Genomic DNA, 22245 nt, shown 5'->3' with positions numbered 1-22245 from the left:
TGGTTAGGATACTGACAATTAACAATTAATTGAATTTTATGGCTCATCAAGTGATTTAATTAATTATATTACATATTACCACATGCACAGAAATAGAGATTGAGTCGATGAAATTGAGTGAAAAATATTTTGCACTCAGTGATATACAAAATATTTTTACTGGAAATAAACATGTACAATACCGTAAAAAAGAAAACACACGAAGAGAAAATTGATTAATTATTTAGTTAGTAAATTTATTTATTTACACTGTCACTCAAATCCGGACATTATTAGTCTCGCGTAGCCAGACCCCATTCGCGCGTCATATTTGCGGTATTCTAGACATTATGGGATCAGCTGCTGACCGGATTTTTGTGGCGACGTTTCAGACGGCTTTCTAAATCGTTTCAACGTCTGGAGTACCGAGTAATCATGCAGGAGAAAACGCTATTGTAAAGGTGTCTTGAGCTCCTGACCAAAACGCGCACTCAAGCTCTCCCGTATAATGGCAGTTTGGTAATTTGCCAATCATTATCTAGACTTCTACAGCAGCAAGACATGGACGATGTTGATTGTGCCACAGAAGAATTGACAGTCGAACCTACTCAGCAGAAGACCAAAACGACGCACAGCGTTGCCAGTAACCATACGCATTCATTTCAATCAGCAAAGGCGCCGACCCTTTGTAGTTTGATAGTTACGACGCTTCGAGAGCCAACGGATTCCGTCGATAGTGGATGGTCGTGGGTCATATGCGCTTGCTCTTTCGTAACCAATTTCGTTGTATTGGGCACATTGGCATCCTTTGGTGTGCTCTACACAGGATTATTAGAATTCTACACTGAGTCTAACACAACCAGCGGCTACTGTGACACAAACAAGAATGAGAGTGGAATAAGTGCAGTTACTGGTATGTGACATTTCATCACACAATATCACTGATGCTGGATAATTAATTAATCAGTCAACTATAGTATTGAGAAATAGGCTAATTGTGATATTTAGCTTGGATTGGAAATCAAGCTGTGTTTCTTACGTATTTGCTTGCCCCATTTTCAACCAGTCTTGTTGCTCGATGGGGAGTGAGGCCCGTGACGATGACTGGATCTGCACTTGTTTCCGCTGGAGCATTTCTTACTGCAGCAACAAATGAGATGTGGCAGGCAATTCTGACTTATGGCGTAATTCTAGGCGTAGGAGCTTCATTATCTGTTACTCCTGTGACTGGAATACTGCCAGCTTACTTCAACAAGAGAACATCACTTGCTGTGTGCATGGCTCGGTCTGCTGCTTGGGTTGCTGGACTGTGTATGTCTCTAATTAACCAGACTATTTTGGATCGTTATGGTTGGAGAGCAGTCTGCATATTTATTGGAAGCTACAGCTTGTTGTCGTTTGTGTCTGGAGTGTTGATACGGCCTCGTGTGCAACAGATTAAGCAAAAGTTGACAATAAAACAAATCGTCATTCGAGCCTGCAATACACAACGACATGTTCGATTTTCAGTGTGGCTGTGGTTGACGTCACTTCACTACTTCTCACTTTACCTTGTCCTTCATCATTTGGTAAGGTGCACAAATTGTGTATTGTAGTGTATTGTGTATTGTTTTGTAGTGTGTATTGTATTGACATTATAACAGGTCATTGCATTAGAACAGCTACTGAGTTAGTACACATTCAATGCATGAATGACAAGAGTGTTATAGATACTCATCATTACTATAGAAGTAATTAAACCAAATTTTGATACAGTCAGATATTTGCCAATTGAGTAATACAACTTCAAGTCATCAATTTGTGGTTCTAATTTTGTAAAAAAATGGCTGTTGTTTGAGTTCACAAATTACATACGCTAAATTAATTAGAGTAATAAAATGTATCATATCAGTAGGATTCTTGACAGTTACTTTATATATTTAATTGTGAGTATAATGACTTGTGAAAGAAGTCAGAGCTTACCTACATTGCAAACAACTTCCATGACAATAAAGTTTTTTTGGCTCAATTGGTATACAATACGCATGTCATATCACTGTCGAATCATAGGGATACCATTATACTAAGAATTTGTAACGCTGCTTAGGTCAGCTGCTTGATTCCTTATTGTAGCAAGAAACAACGTCAGTAATCATACACAATTGTGTGAGTTATGACATTCTCGTCTACTTTCTGTTATTCGGATTACAGACACTTTATGGCTTATGGCAGAATGTTGTTTCTCGAATTGTGGTCTATACTTTGTGCCTGCTTAGAAAAGAGTGTGATACAGACATGAGCATAATCATGGAGCCACCATGAGCATGTGATTTTGATTAAAAAATTCTTGGACTTTCTCAGACACTGCAAGTACATGCATCTACAGTGACAGCTGCACTTTTTAGTAAATTAAAACAGGTCATAATGGTGAGGTAATGGCTCTGATTGTGCCACCCACATGTCTGAGATTGGAGGTGATCATGTGTGACCTACATGACTGCTTCTTCCTGTCAGTTCAATCAATTTGAAAGTTAATAATGAAAATCGTTTTCAAAAAGATTCTAAACAATAAAATGACTTTGTTTATGTCAGTTTACTTGCATATTGTGAGTCTGGTCTTGTGACGTCACAACATGAACGGTTTGGACATGGTAATTTATGGTGGTGGTGGTTAGCCTGGTCATTCTTTAATCTTTTGTTGCTACGGGTTGTCAAAGCGTCCAATGAGAACAATATAAATAGCCAAATAGCATGATTTGATGTAGAATCAGCGGGTCAGCTGGTATATTCATAAATCTGCAATTGGTGATTTCCATGCCTCAGCTGATATGGGGGGTGGCTCCCTAATTATGCCCATGTCTGTAGTAATGCTGGTATAAGCATTGAAAGATTTATTATATTGTTTGTGTATATTATTTGCTTATGCATAGGTCGAGTATTTGCATGGTAAAGCACTATTTCATCTGTTTGTGAATGCTTCATTATACCTTCATCTTTCTGATTCTGAGAATTAGGAATACTTTTCCTACCTTCAAGTTTGCATAATATAAAGGGTTTTAACTTCTATTAATTGAAAATTTTAATTTGTATTAATTTATTAATTAAAGAATTAAAGAGTTAATAGAATTTGTTGTATGAGGGAGTTAGTGTGCAGATTAGTATAATATCTGAAAGTTACGATTGTCTTATTTTATTTAACAAATTTATTAATCAATAATTATGTGGTTGCAGATTCGTCATGCTGAATGCTCAGTTGGAGCGTCAGGCAGGGATGCAGCACTGTTACTGACCTACGCATCAGTGTTTGGGGCAGTGTCAGGTGTTCTTGTGGGCTACATTGGCGATTACGTGAGCAACAGGATAATGCTCTTGCAGTTGATTATCTTTTTGTCTGGAATCGTAAACATTTGTTTTCCATTCTTCAAGACTTACAGTGAACTTGTCGGATATTCGATTCTGGTTGGTGTGTTTGGATCATTTCGGATGCTAGTCGCTGTCATTCCTCGGGATATAGTCGGACTGGAAGAGATTGTCAATGCTTGGGGAATATACTCATTGATTGCTGGTGTGGTGGCTTCTGCTGGGCCACCGTTTGGCGGTATGTGCACACTGGTTTGGGTCGGTAATTTTTTCATCAATTTTTGTGTTTTAGGATGGATATATGACTTTACTGGCTCGTACAATACTGCTTTTGTGGTTTGTGGTTGTCTGTCGGTTATTTCTAGTTTATCAATGTTCTCTGACATTTACCTCAAGAGAAGACAGGAGCAAAAGTTGAACAAGAAGGAGAAACTTGAATCAGGTAGTGAGAGTGCTGTGGTATCGTTTGAGACATGTGTGTAATTTGTACACAGTTTTTGAAATAAGATTGTTTTGTAATTGGTGATTGGAAGTGACAACAACAGAGTTTCAATATGTCACCATTGTTGGGTCCCCACCAGGGTATAAACAGTTGATATAAAAGAGAGCACGAAGACTGTCCGGGTTATTTGAATTTAAGGTTATCTTCATACGCAAATATTTCTATTGTGCTGATGCAAACATTTATACTACACATGCCAAGTTGCACACTTTGCCAAGTTCCCACTCTGTTTCACGACACATCAGATTGTATTGCACCTGTTCAAATGTGTTTTACACTCACGATGATTAAAGTATTTTAATAAAATTTATTAGCAAACTTGAAGAGACACCAATGGCTCATAATGCTTGTGCTTGGTGAGATTGATGATTTGTGTATCTGCCAGTTGGTCACATTGCTCAGACATAAATATTGAACTTTGCCCTGACAAGATCTGTGAGTGTGCCGAGGGTCCCTCTTTTGGAGTACAATCATCTTATGCATGAGTCTGCAAAACACAAACCTCATCAGTAACAATATTATAACCATAAATTAGGATATAATTATTTATTGTTTGTAACAGCGCATAAGAAAATAATGATTATGTAGTTTGATGTATTATTATTAATAAAACATTAATAATTAATTAGTATGAACGGAATTTAGAAACAATATTTAATACTTATTAAGTATTTCTTACAAAACTATAACAGACATCTATGTCTATGGCTTGTGTTATGTCGCTTCAAATTCTTTTCCACGGCTTTCAAGATATCTTTTCTGGAAAGCCCAACATCATTGAACCGGCACCGACAGGAAATCGCACTCTTGTAGCAATGATGAACAGATCACACAACGTTCGCCTGTCTCCTCACAGTTGCAAACGAATGCCGCATCTACATGGCCATCTCGCGAGCTACGACAATTGCGAAGGCAGTCCTATAGACACAGTGACGTTAGCAATTAGCTAGGCACACGTAGGCATGAAACCGCGGCTAGATTGCAAACACGTATACGCTAATGGCTATACTGTAGAATTGCATTGTCATTGGGACGCATGAGAGATGACATGTAACATAAACAGATACCATGCAGGTCTGCCTAGCTAGCAGCCGCGTAGGAGTCTAGGGGTGTCGACAACCATTTCTTATCTATACTTCTGAATAATCTTTCCGGTTTATTAGTAGGCTATGGTCGATATAGAGTCCTGGAATTTTTTCGCGCTATTTTGCTGTTACTAAAAATTTTCAAATGTAACTTTGTCTAGTGCATGGACCACAATGGACGAAGCTGTGGAAAGAAGAAACTCAAGTATGCCATCTTGCTATATTACAGAATGCAGTCTCACTAGCAATCTCTGTGACACCCAGCAAGTGACGTGTTGCAAAATTTTACAAGTGGCTAGGCCCTCCGTGCCGATCCTGTAAGGTAGCGTGACTACGCGTGATTGAGGCCTGGACGAAGACATTGATTAGGACCAATTAGCTAGAAATCTGGTAGATGCTAATAGCATAATTTTGCTAGCGTAAGCGTGATTCAGGACATATATCCGGATTCTTACCTACGTCAGTCTACGTGCACTCTGTTCCTATATAGACGTGTACACGCGCTACTTTGCCATTGTTCTCGAGTCTCAAGTCTCAGGATGGCCACATCTTCCTCTTCTTCGAAATGCGGCGTTCGCTACATCGGCAACTGTGGACTCAAAGTTTCCAACCTATGCTTGGGAGCAATGACATTTGGCTCGGTGCGGTCGTCTAATTAATTTATTTATTGGCTTTCTTATATTCTAATTACTGTTCTACCCATGCCTTTTTCGGTCATAGACGGAAGGTGCAATGTTCCACTTGCCTGGTCAGAGCGACGAGGCTGCCTCTCATGCAATTCTGGACAAATTTGTCGAGATGGGTGGTAACTTTATTGACACTGCTGATATCTATTCGGCTGGACGTTCGGAATCTATCGTCGGCTCTTGGCTGCAAAAGCAAGCGAGAGAACAGTAGGCGGGCTGTGTGTTGCATACATTGTTGTGTATAGCTAAAAAAATTTCGCATTCAGAATCGTCATTGCTACGAAAGTGCGATTTCCTATGGGTGCCGGTCCTAATGATGTCGGACTTTCGAGAAAACATATCTTGAGCGCTGTGGAAGAGAGTTTGAAGCGACTCAACACAAGCTACATAGATCTGTATCAGGTGGGACCCTGTTTGTAGGAAATAATTAATAAAAATAGTATTTGTAAATTATGTGCATACTAAGTATTTATATTTTCTTAATTAATACTAGTTAAGTAATTTAGTAGTGATTTCATGTCAGGCTGGACACTGGCTCACCATAACAATGAAAACCAATACTAACTACATAATTATATTTTATGTGCTGGTAGTTGTACACCTACAAACAATGAATGATTATATTCTAATTTATGTTTGTATTATATATTGTATTTACCGGGGTTTGGCTTCGCAGACTCATGCGTGGGATGATGGTACTCCAATAGAGGAGACCCTCAGCACACTCACAGATCTTGTTCGTCAGGGCAAAGTTCGATATTTGGGTCTGAGCAATGTGACCGGCTGGCAACTACAGAAAATCATCGACCTCACCAAGTACAAGCATTATGAACCATTTGTTTCTCTTCAAGTTTGCTAATAAATTTCAATAAAATATGTTTATAATATCACGAGTGTAATACATTTGAACAGGTGCAATACAATCTGATGTGCCGTGAAACAGAGTGGGAACTTGGTGAAGTGTGCAAACGTGAAGGGCTTGGCATATTGCCCTGGAGTCCTCTCAAAACGTATACCCAGGCAATTTGTTATATGCATTGCCTTTTATGAATTATAGTTGTTCTGGATAAGGGGATGGCTAACTGGCAAGGTGACTCGATCTGGAGCTCCAGAAGGCTCACGAGTTGAGCACCAAGGCAAAGATGATACAGCCAAGCTTCCTTTCTTGCGTGACTATGCCAAAGAAGAACAGACTTGGCAAATTTTGGATGTCCTAAAAGCTGTTGCTGAAGAATCAGGTGATACTCTTGAGTTGATTCGTTGTGACTTATGTGTATGCAGCTGACTATACAAACTATAATTAAATAATAAGTATTTTATAATTTATTAAATGTTATATTTTTGGGTTTTTTCAACCTGTGCACAGCCGTCTACTTTGCTGTGTCATTTGTTCTGCCAATATGAGCCCTATCATGTGCATGCAGTTTACACTAGATGACTATAGAAAAAGTGATCGAGTTTTTCATGTGCGAACGTACTTCAATGTTTGCTATGTGTAGTAGGTTAAGTCTTCCACGTGTAACTGGTTATAAAAACAATATATTTATATGTAAATATATTTGGTAAGTATTAAAGGTTTTAGTTAATTAATTTCTAATATATTTGGCAATTCTAATTCACCTCTTGTTTATGGTTGTGTTTATTCTTGTTTTGTTATGTGCTGCTTTGTTTTGCTTTCTTCACCTTCTGGATATTTATAGAGAATCAAAAACTATAGTGTGCGTATTAATATTGTATTAACCCTATAGGCGCGCATGCGCCAGGGTTACAGTAATTCTGTGGACGACCAATGGCCAATAGGATGGACAATTGGAATGCAGCACATGCTCACATTGTTATCTCTGGTTAATTATTATATTATTTTTAATCCACAATCATATGTCTTTGTGTGTTTACATATAACATAGTCTTAACTGAACAGATCACATTGACTGCGCGTCCTTTCACAAACATAATTTAATTAATATTAGCTAATCTGGTAAACCTGCTTTATCTGGTAAACACCACCTTGTGAGTGTCTACTATTATGCTGATAATTAGTAAATTACTCTATGCACTGTAGGAAAGAGTATTCCACAAGTAGCACTAAAATGGTTGCTACATCAGGAGACTGTCAGCTCGGTTGTCATCGGAGCTAAGAAAATGGAACAGCTTGTTGACAACATGGGAGCAGGAGATGACAGTTGGAAACTGACTGCAGACCAGGCAAGTTGAAATCTATTATTTGTGTCACAGACAATGGTGACATATAGTGCTTTACAGCTGAAACGTCTTGGAGATGTCAGCGATATCATGCCTTTGTATCCGTATTCTATCATGGATGCTGTGCAAGTGCAACGCCGCAGGAATGGACTTCTTGTGCTCTAATAAATGATTTGCAACAATTAAGTTGCACTGTTAACTCTCGATGTCTGCTGCTATTGAATTGTCTTAGTTGAGCTGATTGCTTGCTTAAGCTTGCTGCTACTGATCATCGCAAACTGTCTTTGTTTTTGAAGTTCTGTGATGAAATAAAGAAAGATTTTGCTGCTGCATCTCAGCTGTAGGGCACTTTGCAAGTGGTAACTGGTTACATATGCAAGTATCTGTCCAGGTGCAGGCATCTCCAATACATTCACTTGTCTATTCTAGACTTGGAAATGAAATCCTATGAAATTAAGTGATTTGCACTAACCTGATGAATCATTTCACAGTAGAATAAAAGTTAAAAATTGATACACTTTGCTTTATAAAAATTAAAAATCAAGTAGTGTTTTAATGGCATTTCGACAAGTTGTTGCCGTTAATATTAATGCCGTTAATTAATATTAACATACTACTGCAGAAGCCTTTGCTAAAAGTTGGTCGCTCTGCCTTCTGTGGAGTTAGACCTCCGTCACTCCACCCAGTGTGTGTGTGTGTGTGTGTGTGTGTGTGTGTGTGTGTGTGTGTGTGTGTGTGTGTGTGTGTGTGTTTGTCTGGAATCGTAAACATTTGCTTTCCATTCTTCAATACCTACAGTGAGCTTGTCGGATATTCGATTCTGTTTGGTGTGTTTGGATCATTTCGGATGCTAGTTGCTGTCATTCCTCGGGATATAGTCGGACTGGAAGAGGTTGTCAATGCTTGGGGAATATACGCGTTGATTGCTGGCGTGCTGTCTTCTGCTGGGCCACCATTTGGTGGTATGTGCACACTTGTTTGGGTCGGTAATTTTTTCTCTCAATTCATTGTGTTTTAGGATGGATATATGACTCTACTGGCTCGTACAATACTGCTTTTGTGGTTTGTGGTTGTCTATCGGTGATTTCAAGTTTATCAATGTTTTCTGACATTTATCTCAAGAGAAGACAGGAAGAAAAGTTAAACAAGAAGGAGAAAATTGAATCAGGTAGTGCGAGTGCTGTGGTATCGTTTGAGACATGTGTGTAATTGTACAGTTTTTTAATTTTTTAAAAATTGTTTTGGAGTTGGTGATTGAAGTGGCAAATGACAGAGTTTCAATGTGTCACCAAGAGTGCATGAGTAGTCAACTTGTCAAGGTTATTTGAATCTGGGGTTATCTTCATAGCAAATAATTCATATGAAGATAACCTCAGATTCAAATAGCCGTGACAAGTTGACTGTATTGCCCAAACAGTATACTACACATACCAGGTAGTTAATAATAGGGAAAATATTTTAATTATTTTAGTATGTTCTAACCAGACAATCTGACGAAAGTACAAATTTTTAATGAAGTGCAACTGAAGTGCTAAGCCCTCGGCTGTTCTCCACCTGCTCTCCACCTTGATCGTGATGGAAAGAATGATGATTGGCTAAGTAAAATTCACTTTCTGAAACACGTACCTGTACTAGCATTTGCCAGTTGCTGTCAGCCTGATTAATTAAAACGCGCTTTTGGTTAGGATACTGACAGTTAACAATTAATTGAATTTTATGGCTCATCAAGTGATTTAATTAATTATATTACATATTACCACATGCACAGAAATAGAGATTGAGTCGATGAAATTGAGTGAAAAATATTTTGCACTCAGTGATATACAAAATATTTTTACTGGAAATAAACATGTACAATATCGTAGAAAAGAAAACACACGAAGAGAAAATTGATTAATTATTTAGTTAGTAAATTTATTTATTTACACTGTCACTCAAATCCAGACACTATTAGTCTCGCGTAGCCAGACCCTATTCGCGCGTCATATTTGCGGTATTCTAGACATTATGGGATCAGCTGCTGACCGGATTTTTGTGGCGACGTTTCAGACGGCTTTCTAAATCGTTTCAACGTCTGGAGTACCAAGTAATCATGCAGGAGAAAACGCTATTGTAAAGGTGTCTTGAGCTCCTGACCAAAACGCGCACTCAAGCTCTCCCGTATAATGGCAGTTTGGTAATTAGCCAATCATTATCTAGACTTCTACAGCAGCAAGACATGGACGATGTTGATTGTGCCACAGAAGAATTGACAGTCGAACCTAGTCAGCAGAAGACCAAAACGACTCACAGCGTTGCCAGTGACCATACGCATTCATTTCAATCAGCAAAGGCGCCGACCCTTTGTAGTTTGATAGTTACGACACTTCGAGAGCCAACGGATTCCGTCGATAGTGGATGGTCGTGGGTCATATGCGCTTGCTCTTTCGTAACCAATTTCGTTGTGTTGGGCACATTGGCATCCTTTGGTGTGCTCTACACAGGATTATTAGAATTCTACACTGAGTCTAACACAACCAGCGGCTACTGTGACACAAACAAGAATGAGAGTGGAATAAGTGCAGTTACTGGTATGTGACATTTCATCACACAATATCACTGATGCTGGATAATTAATTAATCAGTCAACTATAGTATTGAGAAATAGGCTAATTGTGATATTTAGCTTGGATTGGAAATCAAGCTGTGTTTCTTACGTATTTGCTTGCCCCATTTTCAACCAGTCTTGTTGCTCGATGGGGAGTGAGGCCCGTGACGATGACTGGATCTGCACTTGTTTCTGCTGGAGCATTTCTTACTGCAGCAACAAATGTGATGTGGCAGGCAATTCTGACTTATGGCGTAATTCTAGGTGTAGGAGCTTCATTATCTGTTACTCCTGTGACTGGAATACTGCCGGCTTACTTCAACAAGAGAACATCACTTGCTGTGTGCATGGCTCGGTCTGCTGCTTGGGTTGCTGGACTGTGTATGTCTCTAATTAACCAGACTATTTTGGATCGTTATGGTTGGAGAGCAGTCTGCATATTTATTGGAAGCTACAGCTTGTTGTCGTTTGTGTCTGGACTGTTGATACGGCCTCGTGTGCAACAGATTAAGCAAAAGTTGACAATGAAACAAATCGTCATTCGAGCCTGCAATACACAACGACATGTTCGATTTTCAGTGTGGCTGTGGTTGACGTCACTTCACTACTTCTCACTTTACCTTGTCCTTCATCATTTGGTAAGGTGCACAAATTGTGTATTGTAGTGTACTGTGTATTGTATTGTAGTGTGTATTTTATTGACATTATAACAGGTCATTGCATTAGAACAGCTACTGAGTTAGTACACATTCAATGCATGAATGACAAGAGTGTTATAGATACAAATCATTACTATAGAAGTAATTAAAACAAATTTTGATACAGTCAGATATTTGCCAATTGAGTAATACAACTTTCAAGTCATCAATTTATGGTTCTAATTTTGTAAAAAATTGCTGTTGTTTGAGTTCACAAATTACATACGCTAAATTAATTAAAGTAATAAAATGTATCATATTAGTAGGATTCTTGACAGTTACTTTATATATTTAATTGTGAGTATAATGACTTGTGAAAGAAGTCAGAGCTGACCTACATTGCAAACAACTTCCATGACAATAAAGTTTTTTGACTCAATTGGTATACAATACGTATGTCATATCACTGTCGAATCATAGTGATACCATTATACTAAAAATTTGTAATGCTGCTTAGGTCAGCTGCTTTATTCCTTATTGTAGCAAGAAACAACGTCAGTAATCATACATAATTGTGTGAGTTATGACATTCTCGTCTACTTTCTGTTATTCTGATTACAGACACTTTATGGCTTATGGCAGAATGTTGTTTCTCGAATTATGGTCTATACTTTGTGCCTGCTTAGAAAAGAGTGTGATACAGACATGAGCATAATTATGGAGCCACCATGAGCATGTGATTTTGATTAAAAAATTATTGGACTTTCTCAGACACTGCAAGTACATGCATCTACAGCGGCAGCTGCACTTTTTAGTAAATTAAAACAAGTCATAATGGTGAGGTAATGGCTCTGATTGTGCCACCCACATGTCTGAGATTGGAGGTGATCATGTGTGACCTACATTACTGCTTCTTCCTGTCAGTTCAATCAATTTGAAAGTTAATAATGAAAATCGTTTCAAAAAGATTCTAAACAATAAAATGACTTTGTTTATGTCAATTTACTTGCATAGTGTGAGTCTGGTCTTGTGACGTCACAACATGAACGTTTTGGACATGGTAATTTATGGTGGTGGTGGTTAGCCTGGTCATTCTCTAATCTTTTGTTGCTACGGGTTGTCAAAGCGTCCAATCAGAACAATATAAATAGCCAAATAGCATGATTTGATGTAGAATCAGCGGGTCAGCTGGTATATTCATAAATCTGCAATTGGTGATTTCCATGCCTCAGCTGATATGGGGGGGGGGGCTCCCAAATTATGCCCATGTCTGTAGTAATGCTGGTATAAGCATTGAAAGATTTATTATATTGTTTGTGTATATTATTTGCTTATGCATAGGTCGAGTATTTGCATGGTAAAGCACTATTTCATCTGTTTGTGAATGCTTCATCATACCTTCATCTTTCTGATTCTGAGAATTAGGAATACTTTTCCTACCTTCAAGTTTGCATAATATAAAGGGTTTTAACTTCTATTAATTGAAAATTTTAATTTGTATTAATTTATTAATTAAAGAATTAAAGAGGTAATAGAATTTGTTGTATGATGGAGTTAGTGTGCAGATTAGTATAATATCTGAAAGTTACGATTGTCTTATTTTATTTAACAAATTTATTAATCGATAATTATTTGGTTGCAGATTCGTCATGCTGAATGCTCAGTTGGAGCGTCAGGCAGGGACGCAGCACTATTACTGACCTACGCATCGGTGTTTGGGGCAGTGTCAGGTGTTCTTGTGGGCTACATTGGCGATTACGTGAGCAACAGGATAATGCTCTTGCAGTTGATTATCTTTTTGTCTGGAATCGTAAACATTTGTTTTCCATTCTTCAAGACTTACAGTGAACTTGTCGGATATTCGATTCTGGTTGGTGTGTTTGGATCATTTCGGATGCTAGTCGCTGTCATTCCTCGGGATATAGTCGGACTGGAAGAGATTGTCAATGCTTGGGGAATATACTCATTGATTGCTGGTGTGGTGGCTTCTGCTGGGCCACCGTTTGGCGGTATGTGCACACTGGTTTGGGTCGGTAATTTTTTCATCAATTTTTGTGTTTTATGATGGATATATGACTTTACTGGCTCGTACAATACTGCTTTTGTGGTTTGTGGTTGTCTGTCGGTTATTTCTAGTTTATCAATGTTCTCTGACATTTATCTCAAGAGAAGACAGGAGCAAAAGTTGAACAAGAAGGAGAAACTTGAATCAGGTAGTGAGAGTGCTGTGGTATCGTTTGAGACATGTGTGTAATTTGTACACAGTTTTTGAAATAAGATTGTTTTGTAATTGGTGATTGGAAGTGACAACAACAGAGTTTCAATATGTCACCATTGTTGGGTCCCCACCAGGGTATAAACAGTTGATATAAAAGAGAGCACGAAGACTGTCCGGGTTATTTGAATTTAAGGTTATCTTCATACACAAATATTTCTATTGTGCTGATGCAAACATTTATACTACACATGCCAAGTTGCACACTTTGCCAAGTTCCCACTCTGTTTCACGACACATCAGATTGTATTGCACCTGTTCAAATGTGTTTTACACTCACGATGATTAAAGTATTTTAATAAAATTTATTAGCAAACTTGAAGAGACACCAATGGCTCATAATGCTTGTGCTTGGTGAGATTGATGATTTGTGTATCTGCCAGTTGGTCACATTGCTCAGACATAAATATTGAACTTTGCCCTGACAAGATCTGTGAGTGTGCCGAGGGTCCCTCTTTTGGAGTACAATCATCTTATGCATGAGTCTGCAAAACACAAACCTCATCAGTAACAATATTATAACCATAAATTAGGATATAATTATTTATTGTTTGTAACAGCGCATAAGAAAATAATGATTATGTAGTTTGATGTATTATTATTAACAAAACATTAATAATTAATTAGTATGAACGGAATTTAGAAACAATATTTAATACTTATTAAGTATTTCTTACAAAACTATAACAGACATCTATGTCTATGGCTTGTGTTATGTCGCTTCAAATTCTTTTCCACGGCTTTCAAGATATCTTTTCTGGAAAGCCCAACATCATTGAACCGGCACCGACAGGAAATCGCACTCTTGTAGCAATGATGAACAGATCACACAACGTTCGCCTGTCTCCTCACAGTTGCAAACGAATGCCGCATCTACAGGGCCATCTCGCGAGCTACGACAATTGCGAAGGCAGTCCTATAGACACAGTGACGTTAGCAATTAGCTAGACACACGTAGGCATGAAACCGCGGCTAGATTGCAAACACGTATACGCTTAGCCTCGCAAGCCAGGCTCTTCTCGCGCTGGAGCAATTCCGGTAAAAGCTCCTCCTCCTCGTGTGATTCACGTGCGGTTAGCTCAGCGACTGCGCGGAAGAGCCTGGCTTGCGAGGCTAAGAGATGACATAAACAGATACCATGCAAGTCTGCCTAGCTAGCAGCCGCGTAGGAGTCTAGGGGTGTCGACAACCATTTCTTACTAACTATACTTCTGAATAATCTTTCCGGTTTATTAGTAGGCTATGGTCGATATAGAGTCCTGGAATTTTTCGCGCTATTTTGCTGTTACTAAAAATTTTCAAATGTAACTTTGTCTAGTGCATGGACCACAATGGACGAAGCTGTGGAAAGAAGAAACTCAAGTATGCCATCTTGCTATATTACAGAATGCAGTCTCACTAGCAATCTCTGTGACACCCAGCAAGTGACGTGTTGCAAAATTTACAAGGGGCTAGGCCCCCCGTGCCGATCCCGTAAGGTAGCGTGACTACGCATGATTGAGGCCTGGACGAAGACATTGATTAGGACCAATTAGCTAGAAATCTGGTAGATGCTAATAGCATAATTTTGCTAAAGTCCGTTCAAAGAATGGAGAGCCCGTGGGAAATGTGGTTACCAGATAAGGCCTAGAGGGCGGAAACAACAATATTGCTCTCATCTTGGATTGTAATACTAACAATCGATAAATGAGCATTTAGAACAGTGGTTGCTACCCAGCCCTCACTGCCTACTTATCTATCTACTTTAGTACGTCAGGGTCCGTCCTGTTCAACAGTTTTCTGCCATTCGAACTGGCCAGAGAAGGCGTTGAAAATGTGACGGTGGCGAAATGGAAGAAGTATGTCGACCATGTCATCCAGAAAGTAGAAAATATTACAGAACGTCAGATGGCGTGCTCGAACAAGCGGTAGAAAGATTAGTAGGTGAGGAGAACTCTTCAGACAGTGAAGAGATCCTCCTAGGAGACGATGAGAATGACAACAATGATTAATACAATTAGTCTCGTAGGTGTCATTTACTGGCGGTATTCTTTGTCGGTAATGCATGGGAGGAGTCTCTTTCAGGAAGCATGCTGTATCTACTAACCCAGGATCTATAGAGTTAATTTGTCCAGAGATCTGACTCCACCTAGTCACGTGCTTTCGAATGATATGTTTATCAACGGCGTAGGGGGCGTACTTGCCCAGATACGGGAATTTTCCCACGGGCTCTCCATTCTTTGAACGGACTTTTTTTAGCGTAAGCGTGATTCAGGACATATATCCGGATTCTTACCTACGTCAGTCTACGTGCACTCTGTTCCTATATAGACGTGTACACGCGCTACTTTGCCATTGTTCTCGAGTCTCAAGTCTCAGCATGGCCACATTTTCCTCTTCTTCGAAATGCGGCGTTCGCTACATCGGCAACTGTGGACTCAAAGTTTCCAACCTATGCTTGGGAGCATTGACATTTGGCTCGGTGCGGTCGTCTAATTAATTTATTTATTGGCTTTCTTATATTCTAATTACTGTTCTACCCATGCCTTTTTCGGTCATAGACGGAAGGTGCAATGATCCACTTGCCTGGTCAGAGCGACGAGGCTGCCTCTCATGCAATTCTGGACAAATTTGTCGAGATGGGTGGTAACTTTATTGACACTGCTGATATCTATTCGGCTGGACGTTCGGAATCTATCGTCGGCTCTTGGCTGCAAAAGCAAGCGAGAGAACAGTAGGCGGGCTGTGTGTTGCATACATTGTTGTGTATAGCTAAAAAAATTTCGCATTCAGAATCGTCATTGCTACGAAAGTGCGATTTCCTATGGGTGCCGGTCCTAATGATGTCGGACTTTCGAGAAAACATATCTTGAGCGCTGTGGAAGAGAGTTTGAAGCGACTCAACACAAGCTACATAGATCATCAGGTGGGACCCTGTTTGTAGGAAATAATTAATAAAAATAGTATTTGTAAATTATGTGCATACTAAGTATTTATATTTTCTTAATTAATACTAGTTAAGTAATTTAGTAGTGATTTCATGTCAGGCTGGACACTGGCTCACCATAACAATGAAAACCAATACTAACTACATAATTATATTTTATGTGCTGGTAGTTGTACACCAACAAACAATGAATGATTATATTCTAATTTATGTTTGTATTATATATTGTATTTACCGGGGTTTGGCTTTGCAGACTCATGCGTGGGATGATGGTACTCCAATAGAGGAGACCCTCAGCACACTCACAGATCTTGTTCGTCAGGGCAAAGTTCGATATTTGGGTCTGAGCAATGTGACCGGCTGGCAACTACAGAAAATCATCGACCTCACCAAGTACAAGCATTATGAACCATTTGTTTCTCTTCAAGTTTGCTAATAAATTTCAATAAAATATGTTTATAATATCACGAGTGTAATACATTTGAACAGGTGCAATACAATCTGATGTGCCGTGAAACAGAGTGGGAACTTGGTGAAGTGTGCAAACGTGAAGGGCTTGGCATATTGCCCTGGAGTCCTCTCAAAACGTATACCCAGGCAATTTGTTATATGCATTGCCTTTTATGAATTATAGTTGTTCTGGATAAGGGGATGGCTAACTGGCAAGGTGACTCGATCTGGAGCTCCAGAAGGCTCACGAGTCGAGCACCATGGCAAAGATGATACAACCAAGCCTCCTTACTTTCGTGACTATGCCAAAGAAGAACAGACTTGGCAAATTTTGGATGTCCTAAAAGCTGTTGCTGAAGAATTAGGTGATACTCTTGAGTTGATTCGTTGTGACTTATGTGTATGCAGCTGACTATACAAACTATAATTAAATAATAATTATTTTACAATTTATTAAATGTTTTATTTTTGGGTTTTTTCAACTTGTGCACAGCCGTCTACTTTGCCGTGTCATTTGTTCTGCCAATATGAGCCCTATCATGTCCATGCAGTTTACACTAGATGACTATAGAAAAAGTGATCGAGTTTTTCATGTGCGAATGTACTTCAATGTTTGCTATGTGTAGTCGGTTAAGTCTTCCACGTGTAACTGGTTATAAAAACTATATTTATATGTAAATATATTTGGTAAGTATTAAAGGTTTTAGTTAATTAATTTCTAATATATTTGGCAATTCTAATTCACCTCTTGTTTATGGTTGTGTTTATTCTTGTTTTGTTATGTGCTGCTTTGTTTGCTTTCTTCACCTTCTGGATATTCATAGAGAATCAAAAACTATAGTATGCGTATTAATATTGTATTAACCCTATAGGCGCGCATGCGCCAGGGTTACAGTAATTCTGTGGACGACCAACGGCCAATGGGATGGACAATTGGAATGCAGCACATGCTCACTTTGTTATCTCTGGTTAATTATTATATTATTTTTAATCCACAATCATATGTCTTTGTGTGTTTACATATAGACATAGTCTTAACTGAACAGATCACATTGACTGCGCGTCTTTTCACAAACATAATTTAATTAATATTAGCTAATCTGGTAAACCTGCTTTATCTGGTAAACACCACCTTGTGAGTGTCTACTATTATGCTGATAATTAGTAAATTACTCTATGCACTGTAGGAAAGAGTATTCCACAAGTAGCACTAAAATGGTTGCTACATCAGGAGACTGTCAGCTCGGTTGTCATCGGAGCTAAGAAAATGGAACAGCTTGTTGACAACATGGGAGCAGGAGATGACAGTTGGAAACTGACTGCAGACCAGGCAAGTTGAAATCTATTATTTGTGTCACAGACAATGGTGACATATAGTGCTTTACAGCTGAAACGTCTTGGAGATGTCAGCGATATCATGCCTTTGTATCCCTATTCTATGATTGATGCTGTGCAAGTGCAACGCCGCAGGAATGGACTTCTTGTGCTCTAATAAATGATTTGCAACAATTAAGTTGCACTGTTAACTCTCGATGTCTGCTGCTATTGAATTGTCTTAGTTGAGCTGATTGCTTGCTTAAGCTTGCTGCTACTGATCATCGCAAACTGTCTTTGTTTTTGAAGTTCTGTGATGAAATAAAGAAAGATTTTGCTGCTGCATCTCAGCTGTAGGGCACTTTGCAAGTGGTAACTGGTTACATATGCAAGTATCTGTCCAGGTGCGGGCATCTCCAATACATTCACTTGTCTATTCTAGACTTGGAAATGAAATCCTATGAAATTAAGTGATTTGCACTAACCTGATGAATCATTTCACAGTAGAAGAAAAGGTAACAATTGATACACTTTGCTTTATAAAAATTAAAAATCAAGTAGTGTTTTAATGGCATTTCGACAAGTTGTTGCCGTTAATATTAATGCCGTTAATTAATATTAACATACTACTGCAGAAGCCTTTGCTAGAAGTTGGTCGCTCTGCCTTCTGTGGAGTTAGACCTCCGTCACTCCACCCAGTGTGTGTGTGTGTGTGTGTGTGTGTGTGTGTGTGTGTGTGTGTGTGTGTGTGTGTGTGTGTGTTGCTGTGTGTCTACACATGTATGCCCTTTTATGTACATGTACATTATGTACATGTACACAACTGTACAAGGTATAAGACGTACAATGGATGTAGTATTCAAAGGTGTACGCAGCAATGCCCAGATGCATATAACTATTATTAGCCTTACACCAGCTGTACTGCATGGATACGCTACCCACACTCTACACCACACCCGATACATGCTGCAAACAAATTCCATATCTTGCACACAAGGTTATCAAAAGCAATTCAATTGTAGCAAACATACTCCAAAGCTATTACAAAGTGTAACGTACCAACTTGCTACAAAACATCAGTTAGAGAACAAGAGGTCCATCCCTGCGGCGTCCCACCTGCACAGCATTCAGGAACGAATAGGGATACAGAGGCATGATGTTGCTGACATCTCCAAGACGTTTCAGCTGCAAAGCAAATGATGTCACAATCTGATTGTGACACAAAATACTAAATTTCAACTCACCTGGTCTGCAGTCAGTTTCCAACCGTCATCTCCTGCTCCCATGTTGTCAACAAGCTGTTCGATTTTCTTAGCTCCGATGATAACCGAGCTGACCGTCTCCTGATGCAGCAACCATTTTAGTGCTACCTGTGGAACACTCTTTCCTATAGTCACACAGTAATTAGCAGCATTTGAGTGCACGATCTCTAGACAAACCTTACCGCAGGTTTATCTAGCACAATACTGTACATACGTACATACATACACAAAGATCATGCTACTGCTGGCCTCACCTTAATATGCAATATCGAAATCATCTTACAGTTACCTTGCATGTCATGTCAAACAAACACAAACACCAAAAACTAAACCATACCCACAGCAGTAGAGATTGAGCTCTAGGAGCAGGAGGGTTAAGTGCCCAAACATTGGAGGTGTGTCATGCTATAATGGCAGACAGTACAGCTAAGTATAGGTCCGTCAGCACTTTTAAACGTTTGGCTAGACGCTACAGCCCTGCCAAAAAATAAGAAATAACAGATGAGCAACTACTAGACCTAGTGATAAAATTATCTCTTTGCAGGGCCATAGGAGCTGGTCCGACATAGCTGGACCATTTTTCTCTAGAGCAAACTATCACCAGAGGTATAGTTCATCTACTTCCATTTCAGATAAGTAATATTTAGTAAAAACACCTTAAGAGTTATATATACATATATATATATATATATATATATATATATATATATATATATATATATATTGATCACATACATGCAATCTCTACATTTTGCCAGTGTCGACTCCAGACCAATTTTGTAGCTCTCTGGGGCAGTTGAAATACAAGACTTCGTTACACAGGCTTGTTAGCACACGTGGCTGGACCACTTTCTATTTGCTTGCGACAGGCCTCCTTTGATGGTGTATAATGATGTCACGTAGAAACGCAATGTCTGTGTGTGCTAACTGTCGTGTCACCTGACATGAGGTAAATCTTTCTACCTACAAGCATGCAGACTGAATTTCATAACTTGTAGAGAATGACCTCACACGTATGCATATCAATAAGCCTACAGCATATGTATAAAATGCTCACAACAAAAGATGCACAATAAAGAAAAAAGCCCATGAAAACCTGAAAACTTGAACAGCATTTCCTATTAATAAATTTAGAAATTTTAATCAACAATTATTATTTATAGATCCACACAGTCTCACACGTACAGTATATACACACGTACACCACAATACACTTTTAACTCTAAACTATTACCTAATTCTTCTGCAGTGGTTTTAAGGGCATCCAGAATCTTCCAAGTTTGCTCTTCTTTGCTATAATCCCGAAAGAAGGGAGGTCTTCCAGACTCCTGCTTGCCATAGTATTCTATTCGAGAACCTTCAGGAGCCCCAGCACGAGTCACCTTACCACTTAGCCATCCTCTTATCAAAACAAAATAATTTCAATTAATTAAGAAAGCAACAATACAACAGCTTGGTGTCTTGGTTACCCTTTGAGAGGACTCCAAGGCAATATACCGAGCCCTTCACGTTTGCACACTTCTTGTAGTTCCCACTCTGTTTCGCGACACATCAGGTTGTATTGCACCTGTTCAAATATGTATACACTCACAATGATTAAAATATTCTAATAAAATTTATTAGCAAACTTGAAGAGACACAAATGGTTCATAGTGCTTGTACTTAGTGAGGTCGATGATTTTCTGTAGCTGCCAGCCGGTCACATTGCTCAGACCCAAATATCGAACTTTGCCCTGACGAACAAGATCTGTGAGTGTGCTGAGGGTCTCCTCTATTGGAGTACCATCATCCCATGCATGAGTCTGCAAACATAACAAACAATTACTAATTCACCCTAAACTAAAAGATAATTATTTATGTCCTATTATGCAAATAATTGTTTGATTCTTATACCATGGTCATGTGAAGTACGACCAGTCACAGTAGTCTTGTGCAGCCAGCCCCTCCCCCTTTTGACTTCCGTTGGCAGGTTGGAAGTCAAAGGGGAAAGGGCTGGATGGTGTGGCATTTAGTTGCTTCCTGTTAGTATCACACTCTCACATGTCACTTGACCATGGTATAAATTACTTATGTACAGTATGATTAGCTATAGCGTGCTGTATGGCTCTAACCAGCACTCACGTCAGAGCGGGGTTATAGCTCTGCCCAGGGGTGTAATAACCCCGCCCGTCGAGCTCTAGAGCACGCTAGGAACCTACTACGCTAGCCATGCACAGACGTATCTAGACAGTCTAGGACGCAGCAGAGATCAAAGTCTCACTTGATACAGATCTATGTAGCTTGTGTTGAGTCGTTTCAGACTTTCTTCCACTCCGTTCAAGATATGTTTCTTGGAAAGTCCGACGTCATTGGGACCAGATCCCACAGGAAATCGCACCTTTGTAGCAATGATGACTCTGCGCATTTAAAAACCGATCACACGACGTTCGTTGTCCATAAAAACATTCGTTCTTACTGTTCTCTCGCTTGTTTCTGCAGCCACGTGCCGACGATCGACTCTGAACGTCCAGCTGAATACACATCAGCAGTGTCGATGAAATTCCCTCCCATTTCAACAAATTTGTCCAGAATGGCATGAGAGGCAGCCTCGTCGCGTTGACCGGGCAAATGGAACATTGCACCTTCAGTCTGAATCGTAATTAGAGAACAGAAATCTTATAAGAAACGCGAAGATAGCGTGCAGAGGAAATAAGAACGAGCAGCACCGAGCCAAACGTCATTGCCCCCAAACAAATGTTGGAGACTTTGAGTCCCGAGTTGCCGATGTAGCGAATGCCGCATTTATTGGAAGACCCAGCCATCTAGAAGTTCGCAGAGCTGCAAAGAAGTGTGCACGTGACTGCAGGAGTTAGCAAATTGGAGTATCGGTATTTGGCACTATGGACTCTATAGCGTGCGTTAGCGACAAGCTAGCGCGTTAATATGGACTTTGTAGCGTGCGTTAGAGACAAGCTAACGCGTTACGCTCAAGTTGCTGCGAGTCGAGAGACAAACCAATTC

At 39.4% G+C, this 22245-nt stretch overlaps 4 protein-coding genes across 7 annotated transcripts; 3 read left to right on the top strand and 1 right to left on the bottom strand.

Annotated features, from left to right (window-relative positions):
• Positions 1-335: 335 nt before the first annotated feature.
• Positions 336-8130, top strand: LOC134186586 (1-deoxyxylulose-5-phosphate synthase YajO-like). 3 transcript variants are annotated; one of them, XM_062654576.1, is made up of 8 exons: positions 5274-5546; positions 5626-5798; positions 5858-5993; positions 6268-6441; positions 6504-6601; positions 6663-6829; positions 7654-7796; positions 7854-8130. In XM_062654576.1, exons 1-8 carry the CDS (start codon positions 5445-5447, stop codon positions 7956-7958), a joined length of 1098 nt encoding a protein of 365 aa, XP_062510560.1. In that variant the 5' UTR covers positions 5274-5444; the 3' UTR covers positions 7959-8130. The 3 variants fall into 3 exon arrangements, 1 of the variants encoding a protein (XP_062510560.1); XR_009970970.1 differs by lacking the exons at positions 5274-5546; positions 5626-5798; positions 5858-5993; ... (1 more) ...; positions 6504-6601; positions 7854-8130 and adding exons at positions 336-892; positions 988-1547; positions 3190-3306; positions 3385-3556; positions 3611-3760 and having other exon boundaries at positions 6649-6829; positions 7654-7794; XR_009970969.1 differs by lacking the exons at positions 5274-5546; positions 5626-5798; positions 5858-5993; ... (1 more) ...; positions 6504-6601; positions 7854-8130 and adding exons at positions 353-440; positions 522-892; positions 988-1547; positions 3190-3556; positions 3611-3760 and having other exon boundaries at positions 6649-6829; positions 7654-7794.
• A 415-nt stretch (positions 8131-8545) lies between these two features.
• LOC134187452 (monocarboxylate transporter 14-like) lies at positions 8546-9063 on the top strand. The gene is made up of 2 exons (XM_062655570.1): positions 8546-8755; positions 8812-9063. The coding sequence occupies exons 1-2, from the start codon at positions 8641-8643 to the stop codon at positions 9000-9002; spliced, it is 306 nt and encodes a 101-aa protein (XP_062511554.1). The 5' UTR covers positions 8546-8640; the 3' UTR covers positions 9003-9063.
• Positions 9064-9799: 736 nt separating this feature from the next.
• On the top strand, positions 9800-18333 carry LOC134186884 (1-deoxyxylulose-5-phosphate synthase YajO-like). Of its 2 annotated transcripts, XM_062654965.1 has the most exons (8): positions 15499-15754; positions 15834-16006; positions 16066-16198; positions 16473-16646; positions 16709-16806; positions 16868-17034; positions 17857-17999; positions 18057-18333. In XM_062654965.1, the coding sequence occupies exons 1-8, from the start codon at positions 15653-15655 to the stop codon at positions 18159-18161; spliced, it is 1095 nt and encodes a 364-aa protein (XP_062510949.1). In that variant the 5' UTR covers positions 15499-15652; the 3' UTR covers positions 18162-18333. The 2 variants fall into 2 exon arrangements, 1 of the variants encoding a protein (XP_062510949.1); XR_009971019.1 differs by lacking the exons at positions 15499-15754; positions 15834-16006; positions 16066-16198; ... (2 more) ...; positions 17857-17999; positions 18057-18333 and adding exons at positions 9800-10363; positions 10459-11018; positions 12661-13231 and having other exon boundaries at positions 16473-16702.
• A 612-nt stretch (positions 18334-18945) lies between these two features.
• LOC134187078 (1-deoxyxylulose-5-phosphate synthase YajO-like) lies at positions 18946-22106 on the bottom strand. Its single transcript, XM_062655197.1, has 8 exons — positions 21951-22106; positions 21701-21873; positions 21506-21641; positions 20874-21047; positions 20715-20812; positions 20480-20646; positions 19228-19370; positions 18946-19168 (listed from the first exon to the last, which is right to left on the bottom strand). Exons 1-8 carry the CDS (start codon positions 22044-22046, stop codon positions 19064-19066), a joined length of 1092 nt encoding a protein of 363 aa, XP_062511181.1. The 5' UTR covers positions 22047-22106; the 3' UTR covers positions 18946-19063.
• Positions 22107-22245: the final 139 nt, after the last annotated feature.

Source organism: Corticium candelabrum, chromosome 11 (genome assembly GCF_963422355.1).
Source record: "Corticium candelabrum chromosome 11, ooCorCand1.1, whole genome shotgun sequence".
NCBI classification, from domain to species: domain Eukaryota; kingdom Metazoa; phylum Porifera; class Homoscleromorpha; order Homosclerophorida; family Plakinidae; genus Corticium; species Corticium candelabrum.
This window is presented reverse-complemented; position numbering and strand designations above follow the sequence as displayed.

What these genes read in the sequence shown, in the direction of transcription:
- LOC134186586 (XM_062654576.1), top strand. Translation starts at nt 5,445, where the DNA reads ATGGCCACATCTTCCTCTTCTTCGAAATGCGGCGTTCGCTACATCGGC. An exon ending in CAAAAGCAAGCGAGAGAACA is followed by an intron (nt 5,799 to 5,857) that starts GTAGGCGGGCTG and finishes TTTCGCATTCAG; the next exon opens with AATCGTCATTGCTACGAAAG. An exon ending in AACCATTTGTTTCTCTTCAA is followed by an intron (nt 6,442 to 6,503) that starts GTTTGCTAATAA and finishes ACATTTGAACAG; the next exon opens with GTGCAATACAATCTGATGTG.
- LOC134187452 (XM_062655570.1), top strand. Translation starts at nt 8,641, where the DNA reads ATGCTAGTTGCTGTCATTCCTCGGGATATAGTCGGACTGGAAGAGGTT. An exon ending in TGCTGGGCCACCATTTGGTG is followed by an intron (nt 8,756 to 8,811) that starts GTATGTGCACAC and finishes ATTGTGTTTTAG; the next exon opens with GATGGATATATGACTCTACT.
- LOC134186884 (XM_062654965.1), top strand. Translation starts at nt 15,653, where the DNA reads ATGGCCACATTTTCCTCTTCTTCGAAATGCGGCGTTCGCTACATCGGC. An exon ending in GAGCATTGACATTTGGCTCG is followed by an intron (nt 15,755 to 15,833) that starts GTGCGGTCGTCT and finishes TTTCGGTCATAG; the next exon opens with ACGGAAGGTGCAATGATCCA. An exon ending in AACCATTTGTTTCTCTTCAA is followed by an intron (nt 16,647 to 16,708) that starts GTTTGCTAATAA and finishes ACATTTGAACAG; the next exon opens with GTGCAATACAATCTGATGTG.
- LOC134187078 (XM_062655197.1), bottom strand. Translation starts at nt 22,046, where the DNA reads ATGGCTGGGTCTTCCAATAAATGCGGCATTCGCTACATCGGCAACTCG. An exon ending in CAGAAACAAGCGAGAGAACA is followed by an intron (nt 21,642 to 21,700) that starts GTAAGAACGAAT and finishes TTAAATGCGCAG; the next exon opens with AGTCATCATTGCTACAAAGG. An exon ending in AACCATTTGTGTCTCTTCAA is followed by an intron (nt 20,813 to 20,873) that starts GTTTGCTAATAA and finishes ATATTTGAACAG; the next exon opens with GTGCAATACAACCTGATGTG.